Genomic DNA, 24,128 nt, shown 5'->3' with positions numbered 1-24,128 from the left:
CACAGGAAAGGAATTTGGGTTCTAGGTAATTATGTCATTTGTGGAAGGAAAGGTTGCTCAGATGTGATGTCATTGAGGAGACTTTGCTTCCTGCTAAAGAGCTCGTATCAAGAAATTTGTCATTTTTCAGCTTGAGTCAGAAGACATCTGATGGACATCAGCAGTGGTAGAAAAATCCAGTAAGACTGAATGTTCATTTTACAATAATTATAGCAGATTATTTCATAAAAAGCAAATTATCCTACAGCTCATTTTAATAAGTTAGCCTCTAAAGATTCCTTGAGTCTCCTTTGTTTTTTCCCAGGTTAGGCAGAGAGGCCTCACTTTTTTAAATACTCAACTTCATGTTTAAGAACTTTTTCTTTTCTTGTTCATCAAGAATTTGAGGAAAACTACTCAATAGCCAAGCCTATTCTACGTGAAAGACCCACAATGCTGTGTGCTCTAAAGAGCTTTCCCAAAGTAGCCCAATTTTCAAAAAAGAGCACCAACAGATTATGTTGAGACAATTACAACAGCACGGAAAAGCGCTCATCTTGTCAAAGGGGTGAGTCTGAAGTGAGCACTCACATAACTAGTCCCTCTGACTTTGCCTCGGGTTCTTTTGGCCTCTGTAAGCAAATCTTTCAGCACAGGTACACACGACAGGTTCTGAGACTCTGCTTCTTTCCTGGCTGCTGCATTTTTCAAGAAAATCAACTTAAGTAATAAGGGCACTGTGTATTTTTCTTCTTCAAGCTACTGACCTGGTAACCTTGGAAGAAGTTAAGAATTTCCTTAACTCCAGTATTGTAGGCCAGGCCCTGCATTCTGACCACCGTGCCAGGCTGTGGAGGGACACCGCTAAGATTAGCAGCTGTAGGGAAGTAGCCAAGACTATTGGGCGAACCTGGGGGGCTAAAGGGAGAGAAAGCACAGTGAACCAACAGGAAGAGACAATGTCCAATATTTACTCTAAAAACATTAGTTATTTAAGGAAACTGACTTTCTTAAGATGATCTTAGAATTCTCACTCATCTCTCCCAAGACAAAGAAGAACACCATAGCTGATCTGTCCCACACTTCCAGGAAAGTCAAAAGTTGAAAAGTAGAACAGTTAATATAGAGTTAAGTGCAAGGCTTCCCCAGAGATCCAGTTCTGAGATTCTTAAAGGGACAGTCAGGAGAGAATTAAAGCTTCATAGTCACATAACCACAAAGCACCACTTCCAAAGCCCAGCTCACTGATGATTAACTGGCTAGTTGCCAGAATAGTAAGGCATGAAATTCAAAGGACTTCTAGGAACCACAGCCACAGTGACCAAAAATATCCAAAGTTATTGCTCCAAAGAATACACTGTTCCACCCATATGTACAAGCAACTGTACAGCACAAAACACAAAGTACCATAGCACTCATGAGTTAGTTCTTCCAACCTGACTAGAGAAGAAAAAGAAGGCACACATAATAAATTAAATCAATCACCATTAACACAAGGGGAAAATTGATGCTTGTGTCCTCTTGTTCATCTGCAGCAATTACCTCCAAGGAGGAAGCCAACTGAATACATAATCATTCTTCATGTGGCAGCTCAAGTGATTACCATATTGTGAAATTGGTTTCACCCTGTCTCCCACACAGTTGGTTTTTTATCACAATTAGTGGCCAGATACTCATACTTGAAAATACATAGGTGGAAAATTTTAAAGGACCTTATTAGCTTAAAGAGAAATAAAGACCCACAGTTATAGATTATTAAACCTTACAAATATAGGTAATTATCTGATTTCAAAGACCAATAAACACATAATGGAAGGGACTAAAAATCTTTGAAATTATTTATCCTATATAATCCTAACTGATAGGTTAATGGGAATGGTGCCAGATGTACAAACAGTTCCAGGTTCCTTTTTTTTTTTTTTTTTAATTAGCATAGTAACTTTGTGTAAGTCACTTAATTTCTCGGAACTTCAATTTCATCATTTGCAAAATGGGCATAATAGCACCTTTTAGTTTCACAGAATTGTTCTTCAGTTCAATGATACAACATAACAAATAATCCCATAAATCATACAATGAAGTAATTTATATTATATTATTTCCATAACCATCATTCCATTTTATCATTTTTAAAATATCAGAGCCTGAAAATATTACTTGACATCAAGCTGCCCTTAACCTTTTAGGTGTGTATAAAGCAGGGATCCTCAACTTGTTTGCATAGTAGAGTCACACACGAGATGTTTACTACTCTGTATGATTAGAACCTATTTAGAGACTAACAGTCAACCTATGTGCAACTAGGAGAGCAGAGACCAAGGGAATGCTGAACTTTACACCTGAGGAGAAATTCAGCCATCACTCAGACACACCTCATTTTACAGAGGTAGAAAGAGAAACTAAGAGTTAAATAATTTCCCAAAGGTCTTACAACCAGTTAGTTCTTCACCAAACCAGAACCACCCAGATGTTTCAGCCACCATTCATCATTCAGGGACCATATTTTGCTCATGTCAAATGCCTGGTAGATACTCTAATTCTCAAGAACCACCAAGCTTTCTCTGTGTATCTGTTACTAGGTTTCCATACTGACTATGAGCCTCAGATTGTTTCCACAGTATAGACCTTACTACCATGATTCTGTCCTGGCACATTCTAGTCCTTCGGCTAAAGATCTCTTACAAATTAAATCTAGGTGTCTAGTACATTCAAAATATAAACAAGACAAAACAGAAAAATGAAAGTTACCTACTGGAAATGTAAGGTTTTAAGTGACAATTATGTTCGGCATCTGTAAGGTAGCACCTATTCTCATGAAGCCTAAACATGGAATCATATCCTTGTTTTTTTGCACCAGACTTCCTGCTATACACAAGGCATCTTAAGGAAAATTAAACAATTGTGTATCTACCTGACAGGACACAAGAATAAGAATTTTCTAAACCCAAATGCCAAAGTCTTTCAGATTATTGAAATAGGAAACAACAAAAAGAATTTATAAAATAAAAGTGACAAGATGTAGGCGAGGTAAACCTCTAAGTAGAAAATAAAGAAATTACCAAAAAAAAAGCTAAAATCAAAAAACCAGTTAAGTATAATTTATAAGGTCCATACATAAAATAGATCAATTTCATTTTTATACACTACAGTGAAAATACAAATATGACATTAAGAAAGGAATTCTGGGGTGCCTGGGTGGCTCAATGGGTTAAAGCCTCTGCCTTCAGCTCAGGTCATGATCCCAGAGTCCTAGGATCAAGCCCCGCATCGGACTCTCTGCTCAGCAGGGAGCCTGCTTCCCTCTCTCTCTCTGCCTGCCACTCTGCCTACTTGTGATTTCTATCTGTCAAATAAATAAATAAAATCTTTAAAAAAAAAAAAGAAAAGAAATAAGTAAACGCTGTGAAAAAGATGCTGTAGGATTGCCATAAACCTTCCATTTGAAACAAACAAACAAACAAAAAACAAAACCCAGTATCTACAAAGTGCAGTAAAGCAAAGCACAATAAAACAAGGTATGCCTGTTATCTTTTCCATAAATAATGCTAGGATAATATACAAATGCCAAAAGAATGAATTTAGACTTCTATCTCATTGTTGGTTAGAAATGTAAAATGGAGGGGTGCCTAGCTTGCTCAAGTCAGTAGAACATGTGACTCTTGGTCTCTGGGTTGTGGATTCCAGCCCCACGCTGGGTGTAGAGATTGCTTAAAAATAAAAATCTTCAAGAGGCACCTGGTGGCTCAGTCAGCTGAGTGAGTGTGACTCTTGGCTTCAGCTGAGGTCATGATCTCAGAGTTAAGAGACCCTCACGTTCCAAGCAGGACAGAGAGCCTGCTTGGGATTCTCTCTACACCCCTCCCAAGCCCAACTCTCTCACTCTCTCTCTCATTCTTCAAAAAAAAAAAAATTTGCCAAACAAAGAAAGATATATGATAATACTGGGGGCCAAGGTGCCTACCATATCAGACCACTCATTATACACATTATTGAAAACATGCCTTGTAATATACTTCCTTCATGTATTAATTACAAACTACTAAACATTGGTAATACTAATTAATGTTATCAATGACATTCAACACAGAGGTAGTGGTAGTGTGACAATATTCATAATTTGAAGACTTACCATTATTTCTCTGGGAAAGAGAGAATCAATATTTTACCTAAGCTAAAGAAATAGGTTAGGTGAAAAGATTAGAGAACTACATTCTCCCCTCTAATGAGTTACAACACATTAACTTAGGAAACACTGCCCTGCAAAATTATTGCAGACTGTATTAACATTCGTAACATCATAGTGTTACAAAGACTATGTGTTTGGAAAGTGACTGGAAAAACACTGTTTGAATCCCAGTAAAGTGTAAAGGCTGGAGTCAATTTTCATGTAGGAACTTTTTTTAAAAGATTTTTTTTATTGGGGCCTCTGGCTGGCTCAGTGGGTTAAGCCTCGGCTCAGGTCATGATCTCAGGGTTCTGGGATTGAGTCTCACATGAGGCTCTCTGCACAGCAGGGACCCTGCTTCCTCCTGCCCCCTACCTGTTGCTCTGCGTACTTGTGATCTCTCTCTGTCAAATTAATAAATAAAAATTTTTAAAAGATTTTATTTATTAATTTGACAGAGATCACAAGTGGGCAAAGAGGCAGGCAGAGGGAGATGGGGAAGCAGGCTCCCTGCTGAGCAGAGAGCCCGATGCGAGACTCTGATCCCAGGACCCTGAGATCATGACCTGAGCCGAAGGCAGAGGCTTAACCCACTGAGCCACCCAGGTGCCTTGAATTTTTTTTTTTCCTAAGCTCAGGGGCTCAACATGGGGCATGAACACATGACCCTGTAATCAAGAGTCAGTGCTTAACAAATAAGCCACTCGGGTGCCATTAGAAACTATTTTGAAAGTAATCTTGTTGCTTAATTGAAAGCACAAAATAACAACATAACTGATCCTCTTAGATGTTTAAAAGAAAAACTTTTTTTTTTTTTTAAAGATTTTTGAGAGTGTGTGTGTGCAAGAGAAAGCACAGGGTGACTGGGGAGTAGGACGGGTTGTAGAGGGGAGAGGGGCAGAGGGAGGGGCAGAAGTAGGTTCTCACAGAGCAGGAGTCCAACTGGGGGCTGTATCCTAGTACTCTGGGATCATGACCTGAGCTCAAGGTAGATACTTAATGATTGACCTACCCAGGCACTCCAGAAGAAAAAAATTTGAAGGGTGACTTGCTGAGGTACATCTGTCAGAGCATGTGACCCCTGATCTCAGGGTTTTGAGTTTGAGCCCCATGGTGGGTAAAGAGATTACTTAAAATAAAAATATTTAAATAAATAAAAGAACTCATAAGGAAAGTCAAACTAAGTCACTAACCTAAAACGTTAAAATTCATAGACAAATGTCATTTCTTCCTTTAGGCCTCCTTGAGGGTAATCTCTCAAACATATACCAAAGAAATGTTTAAGGCAATAAAGGTAAAAGAGGGTTATTTTATCAACACTGATTAAATATTAAATTCTCCTGCTTTACAGTGAGTAACATTTTGAGAATAAGGTGCTTAAAGATATTTGGCACACAAATAGTAGCAGGTGAAAGAAATGTCCTCTAGGTTTTCTACTTTAAAATGCTTGGGGGGGTGGCGCGGGGAAGGTTGGAGCATGTGACTGGCCAGCTCAGTGGGCAGAGTGTGCAACCTACTTAAAGAAAAAAAAATATATATATTTTAATATTTCATTTATTTGACAGAGAGATCAGAAAGGCAGAAAGGCAGGCAGAGAGAGAGAGAGAGGAAGGGAAGCAGGCTCCCTGCTGAGCAGAGCCCCAATGCGGGGCTCCATCCCAGGACTCTGAGACCATGACCTGAGCTGAAGACAGAAGCTTAACCCACTGAGCCACCCAGGTGTCCCAAAGAAAAAATATTTTTTAAAAATTCTAGGACAGGAGTAGAGCAGGGTAAACTGAAACAGATGAAATAATATTGTCACAAGTAGGTAGAAGATGATCTCTTGACTTTGAAAATTTCTGTAATAGAGTTTTCTTAATGTTATGCTTAAAAGTAACATGATATAAATTTTTAAAGGAAAAATTCTTAGAAAAACAAGTTTACAAATCAGAACAAATTGTATCAGGTGTTTTGAATGGTTATTTTTCCTTGATATTCACCACACTATAATTTTCTGCCATGCTAAAAAGATTGTTAAGCACATTTGCATTTTAAATCCCTGAACTACTCATTACATGAATCAAGTCTTCAGCCTAGCTGATTACTACTTTGACTTTATTACTATGAAAGCTATACTGAATTGTCACGGGCAGTAGAGTTAACTGCCCACAGCAGTTCTTGCTTATGTGATTTAGAACTGTCATCCAAACTGAAAAACTTCAGTTATAATCATTCTCACCAACAAAAATTATCTGACGCTTCTCCATTATCACAACATTGCTTGATACTACTCTATTACTACAGTATTCTGGTATCACTTCATTGTATGCTGAATTCCAGCTTGTATTTGTAGCACTAAATATTTAAGTCATAAAATATTATTTTAGGGGCGCCTGGGTGGCTCAGTGGGTTAAAGCCTCTGCCTTCGGCTCACGTCATGATCCCAGGATGCTGGCATCAAGCCCCACATCGAGCTCTCTGCTTGGCGGGGAGCCTGCTCCCCCCCCTCTCTCTGTCTGCCTCTCTGCCTATTTGTGATCTGTCAAATAAATAAATTTTTAAAAAAATTATTTTAATAACCAAGAAAAATATAACACCATACTAAAGATACATTTTATCTTTTCTTCCTAGTCTTTTGGAAAACTTTCACCAAATAAACTGGCTGCCAAATGTTACTATTGGGACAAACCTGGTGAAGTGTATAGGAGATCTCTCCCCACTATTTGTTACAATTGCACAGGAATGAAATTATACTTAATTCAAAAGCTAACCACTGAAAATACAAAATATAGGCATCTCTCAGAGGGTTGGTATTTTTTTGGTTCAATTGTGAAGAATTTCAAAATAGAATACAGAAATGTTATACAACAAACCAAACAGCACAGAATGCCTCAATATTATTACATATACATATTCATTGCTTAAGTAGAATAAGCTGATTGAATAATGAAAGGAAACGAAGCACAATCATGAATAAAATATCCCTTGCCCTCTCTCTTGATTCAAAGTGGTATGTTACTTATTTAAGTGTCCTACCAAAGGTAAGGTGATGCATATAAAGACATGTAGGTGAATCTGGCTTTCCTTAAATTGGATGGCACAGAACTGAAAAATCAACGTGTTTCACCTATGCCACAGGTTTGGTGCAAAGGAGAATTTACTTTTCTAGGAAAAATGAAAGGGGAGGATAAAAGGCAGGACTCTCCTTTTGAAGAGAAAAGGTGTGATAGATAAAATGGAGTTCTCAGTGATAAGCAGGATAGGCAGAGATGTATCTGCCCTTCTAATTCCTTTGTATCCTTGGCTAAGCGCTAGGATACTGGGTAATTGAAACTGTCTTCCAAATGGGAGAGGAAAGTCCATAAGCAGAAAATGAAACCACATATGCTTTTATTTCACTCATTCTTCAAAATGTCATTTTCACAGCCACACATTCAGGTTGCTAAAAACTACTTTAAAGGTTCAAAAAAAAAAAAAAAGGTTCACGTTTTCTCCTTAAATGTTCCTCAAGTAACCCAAATCCTTATGATAAAAAATACTGTTATCTCAGAGCAGCAGCCACTGGAGAGTTTATCTTCAAATTTTTAAACAGACCAAATTAGAGATAAAATAAGGACAAATGCCCTCCAGCTGAAGAAGTCCTCTGATGTCACTGACTTAGCACAGGGTCACATGCATTCTGTCAGCCACTCTATACTAGGAAGAGTCTATGTTTTATGAATCGTATTCCCAATAGATCTCACATTTGCTCAGTTAAACTGGAAGTTAAAAACAGTTAAAACTGGGCGCCTGGGTGGCTCAGTGGGTTAAGCCGCTGCCTTCGGCTCAGGTCATGATCTCAGGGTCCTGGGATCGAGTCCCGAATCGGGCTCTCTGCTCAGCAGGGAGCCTGCTTCCCTCTCTCTCTCTCTCTGCCTGCCTCTCCATCTACTTGTGATTTCTCTCTGTCAAATAAATGAATAAAATCTTAAAAAAAAAAAAAAACAAAACAGTTAAAACTGGGGTGCCTGGCTGGTTCAGTCAGTAGCGCATGTGACTCTTGACCTCAGGGTGGTGGGTTTAAGCCCCATGCTGGGGATAGAGATTACTTTTTAATAAATAAATAAATAATAAATAAAATCTTAAAAAAAAAAAAAAAGTTAATCACTTCTTTGTGAGGTGACATGCTTTTAAAAAAAAAGAGGGGAGGGTGTCTGGGTAGCTCAGATGGTTAAGCACCGGCCTTCAGCTCAGGTTATGATCTCAGAGTCCTAGGATGAAACCCCACATTGGGTTCCCTGTTTGCTGGGGAGCCTGCTTCTCCTTCTCCCTCTGCTGCTCCCCCTGCTTGTGCTCTCTCACTCTCTCTGTCCAATAAATAAGTAAATCTAAAAACCAAAAACAAACAAACAAACAAAACTGCAAAATAGGGACACCTGGAGGGCTCGGTCAGTTAAGCGGCAGCATTCAGCTCAGCTTATGATCTACCTCAGGGTCCTGGGATGGAGACCTGCATCCTAGGGCTCTGCACTCAGCAGGGAGTCTGTCTCCCTTCCCCTTGGCCCCTCCCCCCTACTAGTGCTCTTGCTCTTTATCAAATAAATAAAATCTTTCAAAAAAATATCTGTAAAATACATTAACATCTTAACCTCTTAAAGAACACACTGAATTAATCTCAAGTTTAATCTTCTGACATCCTGAGGTATAAGGGTAACCAAAGATCTTTCTTAATGACATATTTCATTAAAAAGGAGGAAATTTTAAAACCTTTAATCTTAGAAGAGACAAGAACTCTAGAGTGTCTGATTAATATCCCTTTTTGCCTCACAGACACTCTCTTAAGTCTTCCCCATTATGAGGGAATATGGTCAAAATATACTTGAAAACTTACACAGGAATTTTTCAATAGCCTCAAATGCCTGTTAGTCAGGTCAGGTTAGAAAATTAGTGGTATTCTGCTATTTTACAGTTTGGAATTTGTTTTTAAATTATTCTAGATTTTGCAGTATAAGAAGACATTCCCGTGTTTAAACACTTTGTGTGGATAATCTCACTACAATTAGGGAAATGTCAATTAAAATAATGAAATATGTTAGGGGTTATTTGAAAGTATTAATTTTAATTTAATACACATAACCTCCAATTAAAATTTTCATTTCTGGGGCACCTGGGTGGCTCTGTCGGCTAAGTAACCTGACTCTGGATTCTGGGTCAGGTCATGATCTCAGGGTCATGAGACTGAGCGCCATATTGGGCTCCATACTCATCGGGGACTCTGCATCTCCCTCCCCCTACTTGTACTCTCTAAAAATAAGCATTTTTTTAAAAATCCCTTTCTGTGAAATTGTCCACAGAAATATAAGTACATAAAGATCAATATGAGCTTTGTTTAGTAGAAAAAAACTTTTTAAATATTAGAGGTCTAAAAATAAAGGAATTGTTAAATTCTGATGTATTTTCACCCTTGTGACATCATGTGGAAGTTGCAAGAATGAGGTGAATATATATTCATTAGGGAAGATGTCAATGAAAAAAAAAGAAAACACAAAACAAAAGGGACAAGTGAGCAGTACATGTTAAGTATGCCACATTATTCAGAAGTACACATGTATGTCTTTATTACCAAACCAGTAATAGCGACTGCTTCTAGACTCAGAGGTGTATAAAATGGTAATCTGCTTTTACTCACTATACTTTTTCTTTTTTCAAATTTATTTATTTGACAGAGACACAGTGGGAGAGAGAACACAAGAAGGGGAGTGGGAGAGGGAGAAGCAGACTACCCGAGGAAGTAGCCAGCTGTGGGGCTTAATCCTAGGACCCTGGGATCATGACCTGAGAGAAAGGCAGATGCCTAATGACTGAGCCACTCAGCCACCCTTCACTATGCTTCTATACTCTTATATGGAACAGCGATGACCTTAAAAACTTTAAAACTACTAGAAAATATTTAGCCAAGGGCCCAAAATGATAGGAGCTGTTAAACCATAAATGTCAGTTCCTCTTGACTTTGGGGCTTCAAGACTCAAATTCCCATCTTACCATGTTAGCTGGCTATTTCTAAGGGATTCCTTCTTTTTTTCTTTTCTTTTTTTTTTTAAGATTTTATTTATTTGACAGACAGAGATCACATGTAGGCAGAGAGGTAGGCAGAGAGAGAGAGGGGGAAGCAGGCTCCCCAAAGAGAGCCCAATGAGGGGCTCAATCCCAGAGTCCTGGGATCATGACCTGGGCGGAAGGCACAGGCTTTAACCTGCTGAGCCACCCAGGAACCCCCAAGGGATTCCTTCTTTTCATAGGGTCTGTATTACAAGGCAGTGATGGAGCTGGATATTCAGAAAATGTATTCTTGAGTGGAAAAAAGCACTAGGCACCCAGAGGATCAATGCCATTTCACTCCTGACATTGTGAGGTATAAGGGTAATCAAAGATCTTTCTTAAACCAGAGCCCACAAGTAGCAAGTGACTGTCACAGGTTCCAGAGTAGGTGATAGACTGGGACTGGTCCAGATGCTTGACAGAGTGCTCAATCATGAAAAATGATTCATGCTTCTGAGCCTTTATAAACCTTCAAAATTGGCCAACTGACAATTATTATGGCCTTCTTCCTATTATTCCCCAGGAGAATAAAGAATATGTACAACAGGGGCACCGGCATGGCTCAGTGGGTTAAAGCCTCTGCCTTTGGCTCAGGTCATGATCCCAAGGCCCTGGGATAGAGCCCCACATCGGGCTCTCTGCTCAGCAGGGAGCCTGCTTCCCCCTCTCTCTCTGCCTGCCTCTCAGCCTACTTGTGATCTCTATCTGTCAAATAAATAAGTAAAATCTTAAAAAAAAAAAAAAAAGACTATGTACAACAGCATTTATGAATGTTTTAAAAATACATAACAAAGTAACAAATGTAATTAACAGAGGCCACAAGCTTCACTGCTACTGAGATTTTACAGTTTCTGCTCCCTTCTAGAAAACTAAATGGAGAGGGGGAGAAAAGCTACAATGTGATATAGCAACTGTGGTGACTGGATAGATTACTTCCAGATCATTCATCAAAAAACCTCACTTCCGGGCACCTGGGTGGGTCAGTGGGTTAAGCCGCTGCCTTTGGCTCAGGTCATGATCTCAGGGTCCTGGGATCGAGTCCCGCATCGGGCTCTCTGCTCATCGGGGAGTCTGCTTCCCTCTCTCTCTGCCTGCCTCTCTGTCTACTTGTGATCTCTCTCTGTCAAATAAATAAATAAAATCTTTAAAAAAAAACAAAAAAAAAACCCCAAAACCTCACTTGCATATTGGTGGATGTACTCAAAACATGTAGTCAAAATAGCTGGGGAAGGAAAAATAAGACCTGGTGTAATTTTTATTTTTTATTTTATTTATTTATTTTTTAAAAAAGATTTTATTTATTTATTTGACAGAGATCACAAGTAGGCTGAGAGGGAGGCAGAGAAAGAGAGGAGGAAGCAAGCTCCCCGTAGAGCAGAGAGCCCGATGTGGGGCTCGATCCCAGGACCCTGGGATCATGACCTGAGCCAAAGGCAGAGGCTTTAACCCACTGAGCCACCCAGGCGCCCCAGGCCTGGTATAATTTTTAAAATTTTGAGCAATACGGCTTGCACCAAAGTAAAATTGTGTTTTAATAAAAATGCATCTTAATAAAGTTTGAATTTTAATAAAATAAAATAAGTTTTTATTTTAATAATGAGCCAGTCACTGGCTAAACAAATCTTTTTGAAAAGCAAATTTGAAAATGAGGGCATTCTACATCCAAGTTAGACTTATAAGCAATCAGACCTAGAAGGGACTTCCAAAAATTTGGCCCATCTCCTCATTTTATAAGAACCAGAAAGGTTAAGTGACTTGTCCCAGTTAGACTAAGAGCTGAGAGTAAATCTCAAGTCTCCCAACTTTCAGACCAACAGCTTTCTCTCCATCATACCTGTTGCTTTCCAGAAATTGAGCATAACCAGAAAGAATAAATCAGATTGAAAATACATTGATTCTAACAAAGTACTGAATAATCTCATCTTGGATATGTTAGAACTGATTTGGGGGGGAAGCATGGAAGTTCTGTAAAATTTAAAACTATTTATTATGGGTGAATATGTGAATTGATGTGACTTTAGACTATAATTGATCTTATGGATTTTCCTGTTTTATAATCTGTTCACAGGATATTGCCACACTGTTACAATGCCTACTTATGGCCCTGTGACAGGAGAAGGAAAAAAAGAAAGCTGTATACATATGTAACCTAAGAGATTCTGCTGTCCAGATATGGTTAAAAAACAAACTTATTTTGGTCCTGAAACAGCCTTCTTGGTCAGAGAGGTAGGACAGAAGCAAGATTGCCATCCGAATCTTCCGTGGCAAACAGTATTCTTTTGTGAACTCAGCTACTGCCTATCAAAGGAGTCCTTTGTTTCTGTCCCTCATTTCCACTTCCATCAGAGCCTTACCTGGGATAGTAGGCAGTGTAGTTCATGAAGAGCTGAGTGCCCGCTGGGTAGTAGGCTGTGGTGGGCTGCAGTGCTCGTGGATTCAAAAGCACAGAGGGCTGATATATGGCAGCTTCGGTAGGAATTACTGCTGCAGGAGCTGGAAATGTGTAGGAGGGAGGAGACAGGCCTAAATAAGCAAAGAGAGAGACTTTGAGATATATTGTTCCCAAAGGACAATTTTTGCTAGCTCTCAAGTCATGATGTCACTGCTCCACACATACATACATTTTAAAGACACCAGTTCTTTATCATCCCAAACAACTTCTCTTTATTGTACATAATTCATATTTTCTGAAATTTTTGTAACAATGTGGAATTTCTCAAATGTAATCTTCTTAAAAGTTTGAAAACAATTTTTTTTAATAGTGGGTAATTTTTTGGTAAATTTTCAATTCATCAATCATTGAATCCTAATCTTCCATGAGATATTTGATTAAAATTTCCAAGCAACATCCTTTGATTATATAGATTAACACCTAAATATAATCTCAAAACCTGAAGACATAGAAATTGGTGAAAAAACCATTTTGTGACATGTGATTTTTTGTTTTCTACTCCTAAGTGCCAGTTACCACAAACTAACCCTTTGAGGAAAGAAACACAGGACTGACATTTAGTATAACTTCACAATAAAAGCTGGGTAGTTTGTTGCTTTTATGAGAGCTATGCTTCTCTTTCACCTTGTTATCTACTCTGTAGTACAATTAAGATGAAAATGCTTAGGATAAAAATGATTTCACGAGTCCTATGCCAAGGCATAAATGGGTGCCAGAGTGAACTGACCTAAGAGTAGATTAACTCTGCATTATTTCCACCTAAATGAACCCCAGAAGATGGGCTCTGAAGCTTAGCTCCATCTCTGGACCTGTTCTAAAAAAGAAACAACCACCCAAAAAACCCCACTACCCAGCCTGAAAAATAACTCAAGAAAAACAGGTTCAAGCCTTCCTGAGAGTCGGCTGATAAAAAGCTGACTGCGGGGGCACCTGGGTGGCTCAGTGGGTTAAAGCCTCTGCCTTCGCTCGGGTCATGGTCCCAGCGTCCTGGGATCAAGCCCCGCATCGGGCTCTCTGCTTGGCAGTGAACCTGCTTCCTCGTCTCTCTCTGCCTGCTACTCTGCCTACTTGTGATCTCTGTCTGTCAAAGAAATAAATAAAATCATTAAAAAAAAAAAAAAGCTGACTGTGGTTGAAGAGAAAACAGAAAGGATGAAATTCTATTATCTTCTATTCAACATCTTCCAAGCCCCATAACTCTTTAAGTCATACTAGTTACTGCTCAATAGCTGTAACACGTGGGATGAACACAACTTTCCAGGCCATCGTGTTCAACAGAACAGAACAGGTCATGGAATGGTTGCCTGAAGTTAGAATTCTTCAATTTTTTTTTTTTTACCTAGAACCATCTAATATATTTTGCAAATAGCAGAGGCCCAAGGGATACCTTTTCACAGGAAAATCTCTACTGTCTCGTGTGTTTCTTAGGAGTTTCTACATATGTATGGAGATAAGGAAGACAGTCTGCTGCACAGGGCTACATAAACCAAAGACCAACACAGCAATCTCATATTCAACTTTTAGGTATCTCCTTCATAATCTACCCAAAACTGTGCTGCATTTTCGATACTTAATGTAGATAAGTTTTAAAATGAAGATTCCTGAGCTTAAAGACTCCACAAAAGGGCAAACAGAGAAAACTGAGGCATCTAAGTAATAGAGAAAATTATGAAGCCTCTGCCTGTACCTTGCTTTCAAAACTATCAAGTAATTTGTTACAGGACAATATAAAAAAAGGTTGAAATTTTTGATATAGATTAGGCTGCCCATGTTTGGATATTCCTCAAATGAAAGGACAGCTATTCTTATACTCTTAAAGAATCAGATGTGTATATTTATAGATTACTTTAGAAAAGTAGAGTTTACCTTCAAATGTTCAACTTTTTGAAAAAGTTAAAATTTCAATAAACAAAGTTTAAAACTTTGAAAAACACTGAGACTACAGCAGCATTTCTTTCCCAGATTTAATAAGAAACTCCTCAGGGGCGTTTTAACTTTTAACTCTTCTAACTTTTTTAGTTGTTGAGAGCAAATAAAAAAAAAATATGCAATTTCTCTAAGTTTTTTGGTTGCCGTAAAAATGGAAAATCACCTCAAGTGAGTTTGTAGGTTAAAAAAAAAAAAAAAAGTCCAGTTGAATATGTATAATATTAGCATGTGTCAATTGGAATTCTGACTTTTTTTTTTTTAATGAGTGAATTCTGCTAAAGTAGCAAGCAGTCAATTTTGGTTAAGATTTTTTGGGGATATTAAAATACATGGACATCTATTTTTGTATGGAAAACCATTTTAAGTTTCTTCTATTACCTTAGGGTTTGTGAGAGGAAAGGGGTAAAAAAAAAAATCAAAGTTTTGTGAAGAAAGTCTGTAATGATCAGTTTTCACCAGGAAGAGACAGAGGTAAAAGAATACTATAGCAGAATAAATTGGGTTATACAGCATGAAGAAATTCCCTTATCTCACAATGCTTGATAAGATTATCACTCAAGGAAATCATAAATGTTACTGATAATATCAGTTGTTTATGGACAGAATACATAGGACTAAGATCACTCTAAGACACCACTTAAACCCAATCCTAAGTTTCCAGAACTTGACATTCATTAGTCATAAACTCTTAGATATTCACCAACAGCAAGCAGCAGATGAATGGAATTATTAGCATTTAGGAAGTCCAAGGGGGAAAAAAAAGGATTAAGCCCCACTGAATGTTCTATATGAAAAATACTTTATCAAATAGTTTTATTGCGATAGATCCCTCTTTACAGAAAGTGATGTCCTAACACACTCCATTTTATTGGGATCAAATACATAATCCAGTTAGCTTTCTCCATTATCTTTGGACTATATCCCAAGTGCTACATTCTTTAAACATACCCAGCATTGCTCCTAACAAGGTATGTCTTACTCAAAAGTGAATATTGTGTCAAAAAGATTGAAGTTTTAACATCAGATCCACAAATGTTCCTTAGTCACGAACCACAACATGGTGTCCAGACTAAAGGGCTTATTCCTCTCACACAGGATTCCAGATGGCTTGCACCCAGGTGCCAATGAGCAAGAGCATGGCTTGAAATTAAGCACTGATCCTGCGACCCAATGGAAACTTTGGCTAATTTATTTACGCATTTGTATTTTATTACTAACTAGCTCTTTCAAGATATCCTGGAGGACAAGAGACGTGCTCCCCAGATTGTCCTCTCCAAAGCAATACTTAATGCTCGAAAAATTAAAAATGCAAAATGGATAGCAAATCACCCTTCCAAAAAAAAAAAAGAAAAGAAAAGAAAAGAAAAATGATCTAGCCATACTTATTTTACCTTTAAATGCGTATTAAAATATCTACATAGCCAGGTTGCCTCCCAGAGTCAGTGCTTATCTTGAGCACACTAAGCTTCAGAAATCAAGTGCTTATCACTGGAAAAGCAAGAATATAATTTGAAAGGAGGTATTCGTAGCATCTCTAATTATGGGTGTCCACAACCAAGGTCTTAAATGATTACCAGATACTACCGATTTCAGATGGGAAAGCCTTATATAACCCCTCACCTGCCTGAGAAAAGAACCAGGGGCACAGAAAGTTATGAAAGCAGCTTAAGCACCTACCAGCATACAGCGTAGAAGAGCGCCAAGACCCAAGAAAAACTTACATGGTAACTTACATGGCGGTGGGGATAAGCCATTTCGATTTAAAGTGCCCCCCATTAACACAAAGTTCATCTCCTCAGCTGAACACTGAAAGACTTCAACATATCTGTCCTTCATGGTTTTTTTATGACACTTCTGTGCAGCCATAAATGCTCTGTCCGCAGACTTCATCTGGATAAAGGCATCTCCTGATGGGCGGCCCTGAGCGTGTGGGGGAAGAATAAAAACAAAAGGAGACTGTCTCCTTCAACAAGGAAATGGTTGCTTACAAAACATGCAAAGTGACAATCACCCACAGTACAGACATTTTAGCCACAAAATCTGGGTGACAAGTGTAGTCTACGGAAATCTAACTTGCATTTTATCACCTAATCACCAGAACAGCCCACAAAACTCTGGAGAGAGTTTTGAGAGCTCATAGCTGAAAACAATCATTTCTCATTTCCGCTAATTAGTATCAGATTTACAGGGTTTTGAAAGGGTCTCCTTAGAACTGGTTTCAAAGTATAGGACTATAGATTGGGTTTTGACTTTCTGAAAAATCCAATTAAATTTTATTTGATTGACAAGTAGGAACACCAGGTTAAGAGTTTTATGTATGCTCCTACATGAAGCTGAATAAACCAGTGTTCTGTGTTGGCTCTCAGCTGTCCGTCACTGACCTGCAAGATCCCTTTCCCTTCTCCCTGAAGCCTAGGTTGGGATGTGGGTATAGGAACAGAGAAGGGGGAGAAGGAAATGGGAACTGCAAAGCACAGGGAAGGTAGGTGAAAGCTGTATCATCAGCCTTGCTTAGGAGTCTTCCTCTCACCTCTTCCCTGGCACCTCCACCTTAAACCTTAGCCAGACAGGTGTTTATAGACATTTCCTCTATTACTAACTGCTTGCTAAAAATCCTGTTTAAAACCAAGCTGACCTCTATTTCACAGAATCAGAACATGTTGGTTTTCTTTAACATGGACATTTTATGGGGGAGAAAAAGACATCATCAGCTTTTAAGACTCCCTTCCTTTTCTTATGGATTTCTTTAATTAAAAGTCTCTACGGGACTATTTTGTGCAAATTATAACCATGCAAGTTACCATAAGAGTTACCATACCAGGGAAATCAGGGATACCAGGGAAACCCAATCCAAGATGGAAACCTAACATCTTCAAGGTAGCTAAAAGCTCGGCCATCATTCGAGAAGCATTTCTCCCAAATGCAATCACAACAGGTCACGTGGGTCAATAACAGGCAAATATGTCCACTGTGGTTAATCAAAGAACAAAAATAGCCCCTAGATTATTAGAAATGGTGCTCAAAGAGAAACCAAACAATTTCCTGGCAATGCTGAATTGTAGGGAAGTTTTATTCAAAAGGACTCCCACCAGTGAAGCATGCTGAGAGGGTACATAGATTAAAAGTTGCAGAGTTTAATACTGACACAAGAGTTAGAACTAGCATGTGCTGGTGTGGAAAACCAAGCCAGGGACCCAGCAGGTTTGTTGGTTCCTCATACCAAGACTAGGAATTTAGAAAAATGTTGGTATTTCCAGTACACGCCTATATCCAACCCATAATGCTCAGAGAACACTTTTAAAAACCAATGCAGCCTTGCTTTTAAGAATTCCAAAATTTTAATGGGACTCCCTGTGGTTTACAGGTTTTTAAAAATTTTTCTCCGCTCACCACAGCATACAATGCTGGTGACTTATTTAGCAAGTAATAGGATTGATTTCATTTAACCAAAAATCAGGAGACACCAAGACAGAACTACTTTTTATATGCCTAGAATATATACTTGTGTACCATTAGAATTCGGTTATCCTTTGATGGAGGCTTCCCAACAATTCATTAACACGTTTGAGCGCCTGTTATGATCACTTCGTTTCAGGTGGCACAGATAAAAATCCTTACTAAGTCTGTACTCTACTAAATATCACGAAATGTCATATATATAAAATAAGCGAGTTCTAACCAATCTATAAGTAAAAAAGACTCTGAAGCACAGACACGCTCTTTGGTTTCAAGCTACAATAGCGAAGCTCAGTGGGTGCGATAGTAAAAATGTCGTATTAGACAGATAATGTGTTTGCATCATTCCTGAGAGTACGGATAACCTGGTGGATACAAGTGATGGTGCAATCAGAGCTGAATTTAAATTACCATGCCGATGACAGCACTCTTTTCTTTCAGCATTCATCTGAAAGACCTCAGGCATCTACGGTTAAAGCTTTCCTTAAAGGCTTAGGATACCACTGACGAACACCTGTACATTTTTTTCCTCTTTTTTAAACTGGAAGAGGACCTTTGCCCCTCAGAACAAGCAAATCAGTTTTCTAGTAAGTTGCTCCTTACCTGGTGATTCAATACCATGTGAACCCCATGAGTTCGAATATCTGTGGAAAACTCCCCCAGAAAGTCCAGGATGTCCTCAATTGTGGCCGCATAGGGAAGACCTCGAAGGCGTATACAGTCTCTAACATTTGTAGGGGGCACAAATTGCTGAGGTAGTACTGGAATCATGGGAGGGGTTGGAAGTGGAATAAGAGGGGCCGAGGAGAACCGATTCAGCACCTGTACTCAAAGCAAAAGAGAAGTGATTTAGAGCCCTGCTCCTCCAATGCAATCTGCAAACCAGAACACAGCACTGTGGAGTTTGTTAGACATGCAGTGTCTCAGTTCTGTCCCAGACCTAGGAAACATGAACCTGCATTTTAACAAGAGCCCCAGGTAATTCATAAGCATATTCAAGTTTGAGACGCTCCAATGGGGAAAGGGTTTCCTACTGTTCAGCGGAGGAAGCAGGAGACATCCCCCCTCCCCCCGGCTTTTGCCACACACAATACAATGAGCTCTGATCAAGGACTGGTCTACTGGACAAGCATCTCACGGTCTCAGGACAAATATCCTGAGAAGTATGCTGCTTGGGTAACCCTCCGGATATATGGCTAAATGTGAACTTCTGTAGCAATCTATTAGATTTCATCTCATGAAGCACGGTGTTCCCCTTAATATTGTTATCACATTCTACCTCCAAACCCAAGCAAGAGAATGACACCGTAAAGGAACCACAGGTCAAACAGTGACTCTGTATTATACTAGAATACAATGCTACATTTATAACAATGTATAAAGCCCAAGACTGAATGGTTGGTAATGTAAGAATGAAAAAAACTATTTGGTGACCACAGAATAATCAGTCTTGATGTGAATTTGAGATAGTGGAAAGACAGTCAAGTTGCTCTTTTTTAATTTTTTTAAAAAAAGTCCTGGAGGGCGCCTGGGTGGCTCAGTGGGTTGGGCCGCTGCCTTCGGCTCAGGTCGTGATCTCGAGGTCCTGGGATCGAGTCCCGCATCGGGCTCTCTGCTAGGCAGGGAGTCTGCTTCCTCCTCCTCTCTCTCTCTGGCTGCCTCTCTGCCTACTTGTGATCTCTCTCTGTCAAATAAATAAATAAAATCTTTAAAAAAATAAATAAATAAATAAGTCCTGGAATTCCACTATCTTGAAAATGAATGAGAGGCTCGGTATACTTCGGAGAAAGGATTACTCCCAGGCAAAACTCTATTATAAAGTTCTGGTCTATTTTTATAAAAAATAAAAAATTGAAAAAATTATAAAGGGGCACCTGGGTGGCTCAACTGGTTAAGTGTCTGCCTTTGGCTCAGGTCATGATCCGAGAGTCCTGGGATTGAGCCCTCCATGGGGGGTGAGGGAGGGTTCTCCTTCTCCCTTTTCCTTTGCCCCCAACCCCCCGCCCTCATTCATACTCATTCTTTCTCTCAAATAAGTAAATCTTTAAAAAATACATATAAGGTTCTTGTTTACTCTTGCCTTAGCTTAGAACATACCTACCAGTTTATACTACTAGGAGGTCCTTGTGCAAACAGCATATATGACAACCCTGTTTTCTGAACTTACTTCTGTAACCTTCATCATGCCATAAACTGAAAATACAGAATCAAAACCCTCCCCCAAAATGCCCTAATTTCCTCACTCCCACCCTGTTCAGTTGTTAAGAGGTAACTGAAATCAAAGAACAAATACAAAACAGCCAAAGAAACCTAAGAGACAGCAGGATTTTTTTTTTAAATTATATAAACAGCACAAACATTATGGAATGAACATGAACGCAAAGTAAGTGTTGCTGTAGACAAACAGCACAGAAATGGTCGAGCACCTTCCGATACCTGCCAAATAGGAGATGAGCAGGGAGTTACTGAATGAAATGATTATTAGAAATGAAAAGATGACAGTGCAGAGCATGTGATTCAGCATTTTCTTTTAAAGATTTTATTTATTTATTTGACAAAGATCACAGGTAGGCAGAGAGGCAGGCAGAGAGAGGGGGAAGCAGGCTCCCTGAGCAGAGAGCCCCATGTGTGGCTCGATCCCAGAACCCTGGGATCATGACCTGAGCTGAAGGCAGAGACTTTAACCCACTGAGCCACCCAGGCGCCCCTGATTCAGCATTTCTTAAATAAATCAGTAGGATGGGGGCTGGAACGGGAGTTCATCTATCACCCAAACCTCACTGAGGTGAAGTCACATAGCGGCAGCATACAGTATACCTAAACCAAATCAAAACACAGTAGCCAAGGCCCTGAAGTAGTCTCTTCTAGGCCAAGTTTCCATAAAACTGTTCTTCCAGTTAAAGATCTAAGATTTTATTTTCCCCTCCTCTGGTTTGGCACTGATGTGTTTAATGTTTGAAGCCTCAAGCATGTTTAGCATATTTTAGAAATTCAGAATTTATATACTCATTTTTTAAAAAGATTTTATTTATTTCAGAGAGCAATAGTAAGAGAGAAAGCATGAGAGGGGAGAAGGTCAGAGGGAGAAGCAGACTCCCCACTGAGCAGGGAACCTGATGTGGGACTCTATCCCGGGACTCCAGGATCATGACCTGAGCTGAAGGCAGTCGTCCAACCAACTCAGCCACCCAGGTACCTATATGATACTCCTTTTCAACAAGGTACAGAATTGTTTAAATTCTAAGGATGTTCACAGTTTAGGGTTCAAGAGCACTAGTACATCAGGATGCAGAACTAGCTTAAAATATCATGTATGTTTATTCAAGATATAAAAATCATGTCAGTATCCTACCAGGTGAGAGGTTCTTTTCAACTCTGAGCAATTGTTTCAAATCACAATACACAATGGGCTTTGCAGAAAAGAAGCTAGACAAAATCATTTTATGAACTCATAGGAATGATAGTCAAGTCAGTGTCCTAAACTACTTTTAAAAAATGGAATGTATCATTAAAGTTGCTCTATTCTACTAGGGGACCCAAACAGATTAAGTTGGAAGAGCCACATGTGAAGCAGACTGCATGATTTCAGATACAAAAGAAAAATGTAGACCCTTAAAGACCCTTCAGCTGGTAAGTCAAGAATAGCCAAAAGGTTTGAAACCCTACAGATGGCTTCATGTCTGGATCATTTTGGGCCAAATGATTGTCCACCTGTGCCTCAAAAACATTTTTGAATTCTGGGAGAGTAACAGGACAAAAGGACACCTTATACCATTACCAGCAGTATAGAACTGATCAGGCCTTTTGGGATATTAAGATATTGGTAAAATATAAAAAACCTTGGGGCATCTGGAAGGCTCAGTGGGTTAAAGCCTCTGCCTTCGCTCAGGTCATGATCCCAGGATCCTGGGATCCAGCTCCACATCGGGCTTTCCACTCAGCATGGAGCCTGCTTCCTCCTCTCTCTGACTGCCTCTCTGCCTACTTGTAATCTCTGTCTATCAAATAAATAAATAAAATCTTTAAAAAAACAAACAAACCTTAAAAGCTCACTCCATCCAGTTCTAAAGACTCAATCAGGAATTGAGAGTCTCATAAGCATGTTTATCTAGAAATTTCTTATAGATGAAAAAAGGCCAATTTAAATGTGTAATAGAATTTCGCAGTAAATTATGTACGTAACATTAAAAATGAAATTTTTTAGACATGGTTAAACTTGCAAGATACATAGTTTTAAAAAATATATAAAATGTATCTATAGTAACAGTCTAATTACATAAAAACAAACACATTTTCTCTGGATGCATAGAAAATAACAGTGGCTATCTTCTAATCACAGAATGAAATTTTTTAAAATGCACCTATACTTTTTGTATTCTTTAAGTTTTAACACAATAATGTAGAGTTGTTCCTGGAAATAAATAGAAAATCACCCAGAGCCACCAAAACGGGCTTAAAAACCAACCTGCTGTACTTCAGCTGCTGTGCTCCTGAAGAGTTCAATGTATCTTTTACCCAACAAGTCTTTATGCTTCCTCAATGCATTCTGTGCATATTCTTCACAGGCAAAGAGGACAAAAGCATCCCCTGTTGGCCTACCATCTGGGTAGGTAACAAAGAGGATGCCTTCCTTCCCCCCAGTGATGGGGCAATGCTGTCCAAAGAAGGCCACCACTTCATCTGCTGTGGCTGTGAAAGGGAGCCCCCGCATGCGGACAATGACTTGATTTTCCTTGGAGAGAAATTGGGCTACCTCATTGGATGTACCTAGGGAACACAAATACCAGGAAGCATGGGGAGAAATGGTTAAGACATCGACTTCACCCAGCTTAAAATGGTAAAATTCTTGGCAATGTCTTGTGTTTATCATTAAAACTCATTCTCCCACTGAATTCTTGACAACATTCCAGGAATCGGATTTCTCTCCCCACAAATTCAAACCCTGGGCCCCCACAATTTCATAAAACACCTAACTTGGGAAGGTGGCCAGACAATCAAATCATGGACCAATCACTGTACTCTTCTCATGGAGAGGCAGTAAATCATCATGCTAGGTAAGAGCACAGGTCAAGAACCTAGAATGCCTGGGTCCAATCTTGACTTTGCCATTTACTAGGCTATGACTTTAATCAAGTTTAACCTCTATTATTTTAGTGTCTTCATCTGTAAAATGGGAGTAAAACTACCTACCTCATAGACTTACGATAATAAGTCTACACACAAAGCACTCACTTTGGCAATTTATTATTTTCCTGATTACTTTTTATTAAGAAAGTTTCAAATGTAAGAGGAGTATAATGAACACAGCAGCCAGTTTTGAGATTCATTACCATTCTATCATCAAGCTTTTTGTATAATATTGCCATGTAGCAAATATTTAGAAGCATATCCTTCAAGCTCATATACTCAACATTTTATTATTTTTAAGTAGCTCTATTGCTAACATGGGGCTTGAACTCACAAACCCTAGATCAAGAGTTGCATGTTTTACCTACTGAGCCAGCCAGATGCCCCCATAACATTTTCCTTCAAGAAGCAAACTCTCATACTACCCACATACTATGAGATCCCAGGATTAATGCAGGAGTTAACTTTGCCATCTATCATGGAACCTCAGAACCATAGCAACTCCAAATATATTTCATCCTCAAACAATATCAAACATCACTTTATGATTTTGGAAGCAATCTTGAAGCTGTACAAATTTGGAAGCCTTCATATCTAACGAATTAAGTGTCAAAACGGAAATATACCAGCAAATTGTGCAAACAAGATGTTTTTGTTACAAGTTCAACAGTTCCAGGGATTTTAACCTGGGCTATGTATTACCAAGATACAAATGTTCTCTACAGTTAAGTTGAAAGTCACCCTAGCATATATTTGGCAACAGAGTATTTTCAAAAGTCTCTTAAAAGGTCTACCTGCATTCTTAGATTTAGCTATCCTAATTTTATAGTTATCCTAATAAGTGGCACTTACAGAGATACAAGAATATTCACTGAAACATATTTAGGGTGAAAAATTGGAAATGAGTTATAAATGTCCAGCAGGGTGTTTAAAAAATGTATGATACATAATACTGTATAT

General features: G+C 38.9%; 1 protein-coding gene across 6 annotated transcripts in view; it reads right to left on the bottom strand.

Annotated features, from left to right (window-relative positions):
• The window catches only part of ESRP1 (epithelial splicing regulatory protein 1), a 56,533-nt gene that overhangs the window by 9,674 nt on the left and 22,731 nt on the right, over window positions 1–24,128 (bottom strand). For 2 of the 6 annotated variants that reach the window (XM_004768554.3, XM_004768551.3), the window contains exons 10-14: window positions 22,507–22,808; window positions 18,645–18,863; window positions 16,307–16,505; window positions 12,559–12,727; window positions 747–897 (exon numbers count right to left, since the gene is read on the bottom strand). In XM_004768554.3, coding sequence (XP_004768611.1) covers window positions 747–897; window positions 12,559–12,727; window positions 16,307–16,505; window positions 18,645–18,863; window positions 22,507–22,808 — 1,040 coding nt within the window. The remainder of the gene's footprint in view (window positions 1–746; window positions 898–12,558; window positions 12,728–16,306; window positions 16,506–18,644; window positions 18,864–22,506; window positions 22,809–24,128) is intronic. The other 4 variants (XM_004768550.3, XM_004768552.3, XM_004768553.3 and 1 more) reach the window with 2 other exon arrangements.

Source organism: Mustela putorius, unplaced genomic scaffold (genome assembly GCF_011764305.1).
Source record: "Mustela putorius furo isolate JIRA1106 unplaced genomic scaffold, ASM1176430v1.1 tig00000228_pilon_pilon_pilon, whole genome shotgun sequence".
NCBI classification, from domain to species: Eukaryota; Metazoa; Chordata; class Mammalia; order Carnivora; family Mustelidae; genus Mustela; species Mustela putorius.
Note: the sequence above shows the minus strand (reverse complement) of the source record. Positions and strands in the feature narration are given on the sequence as shown.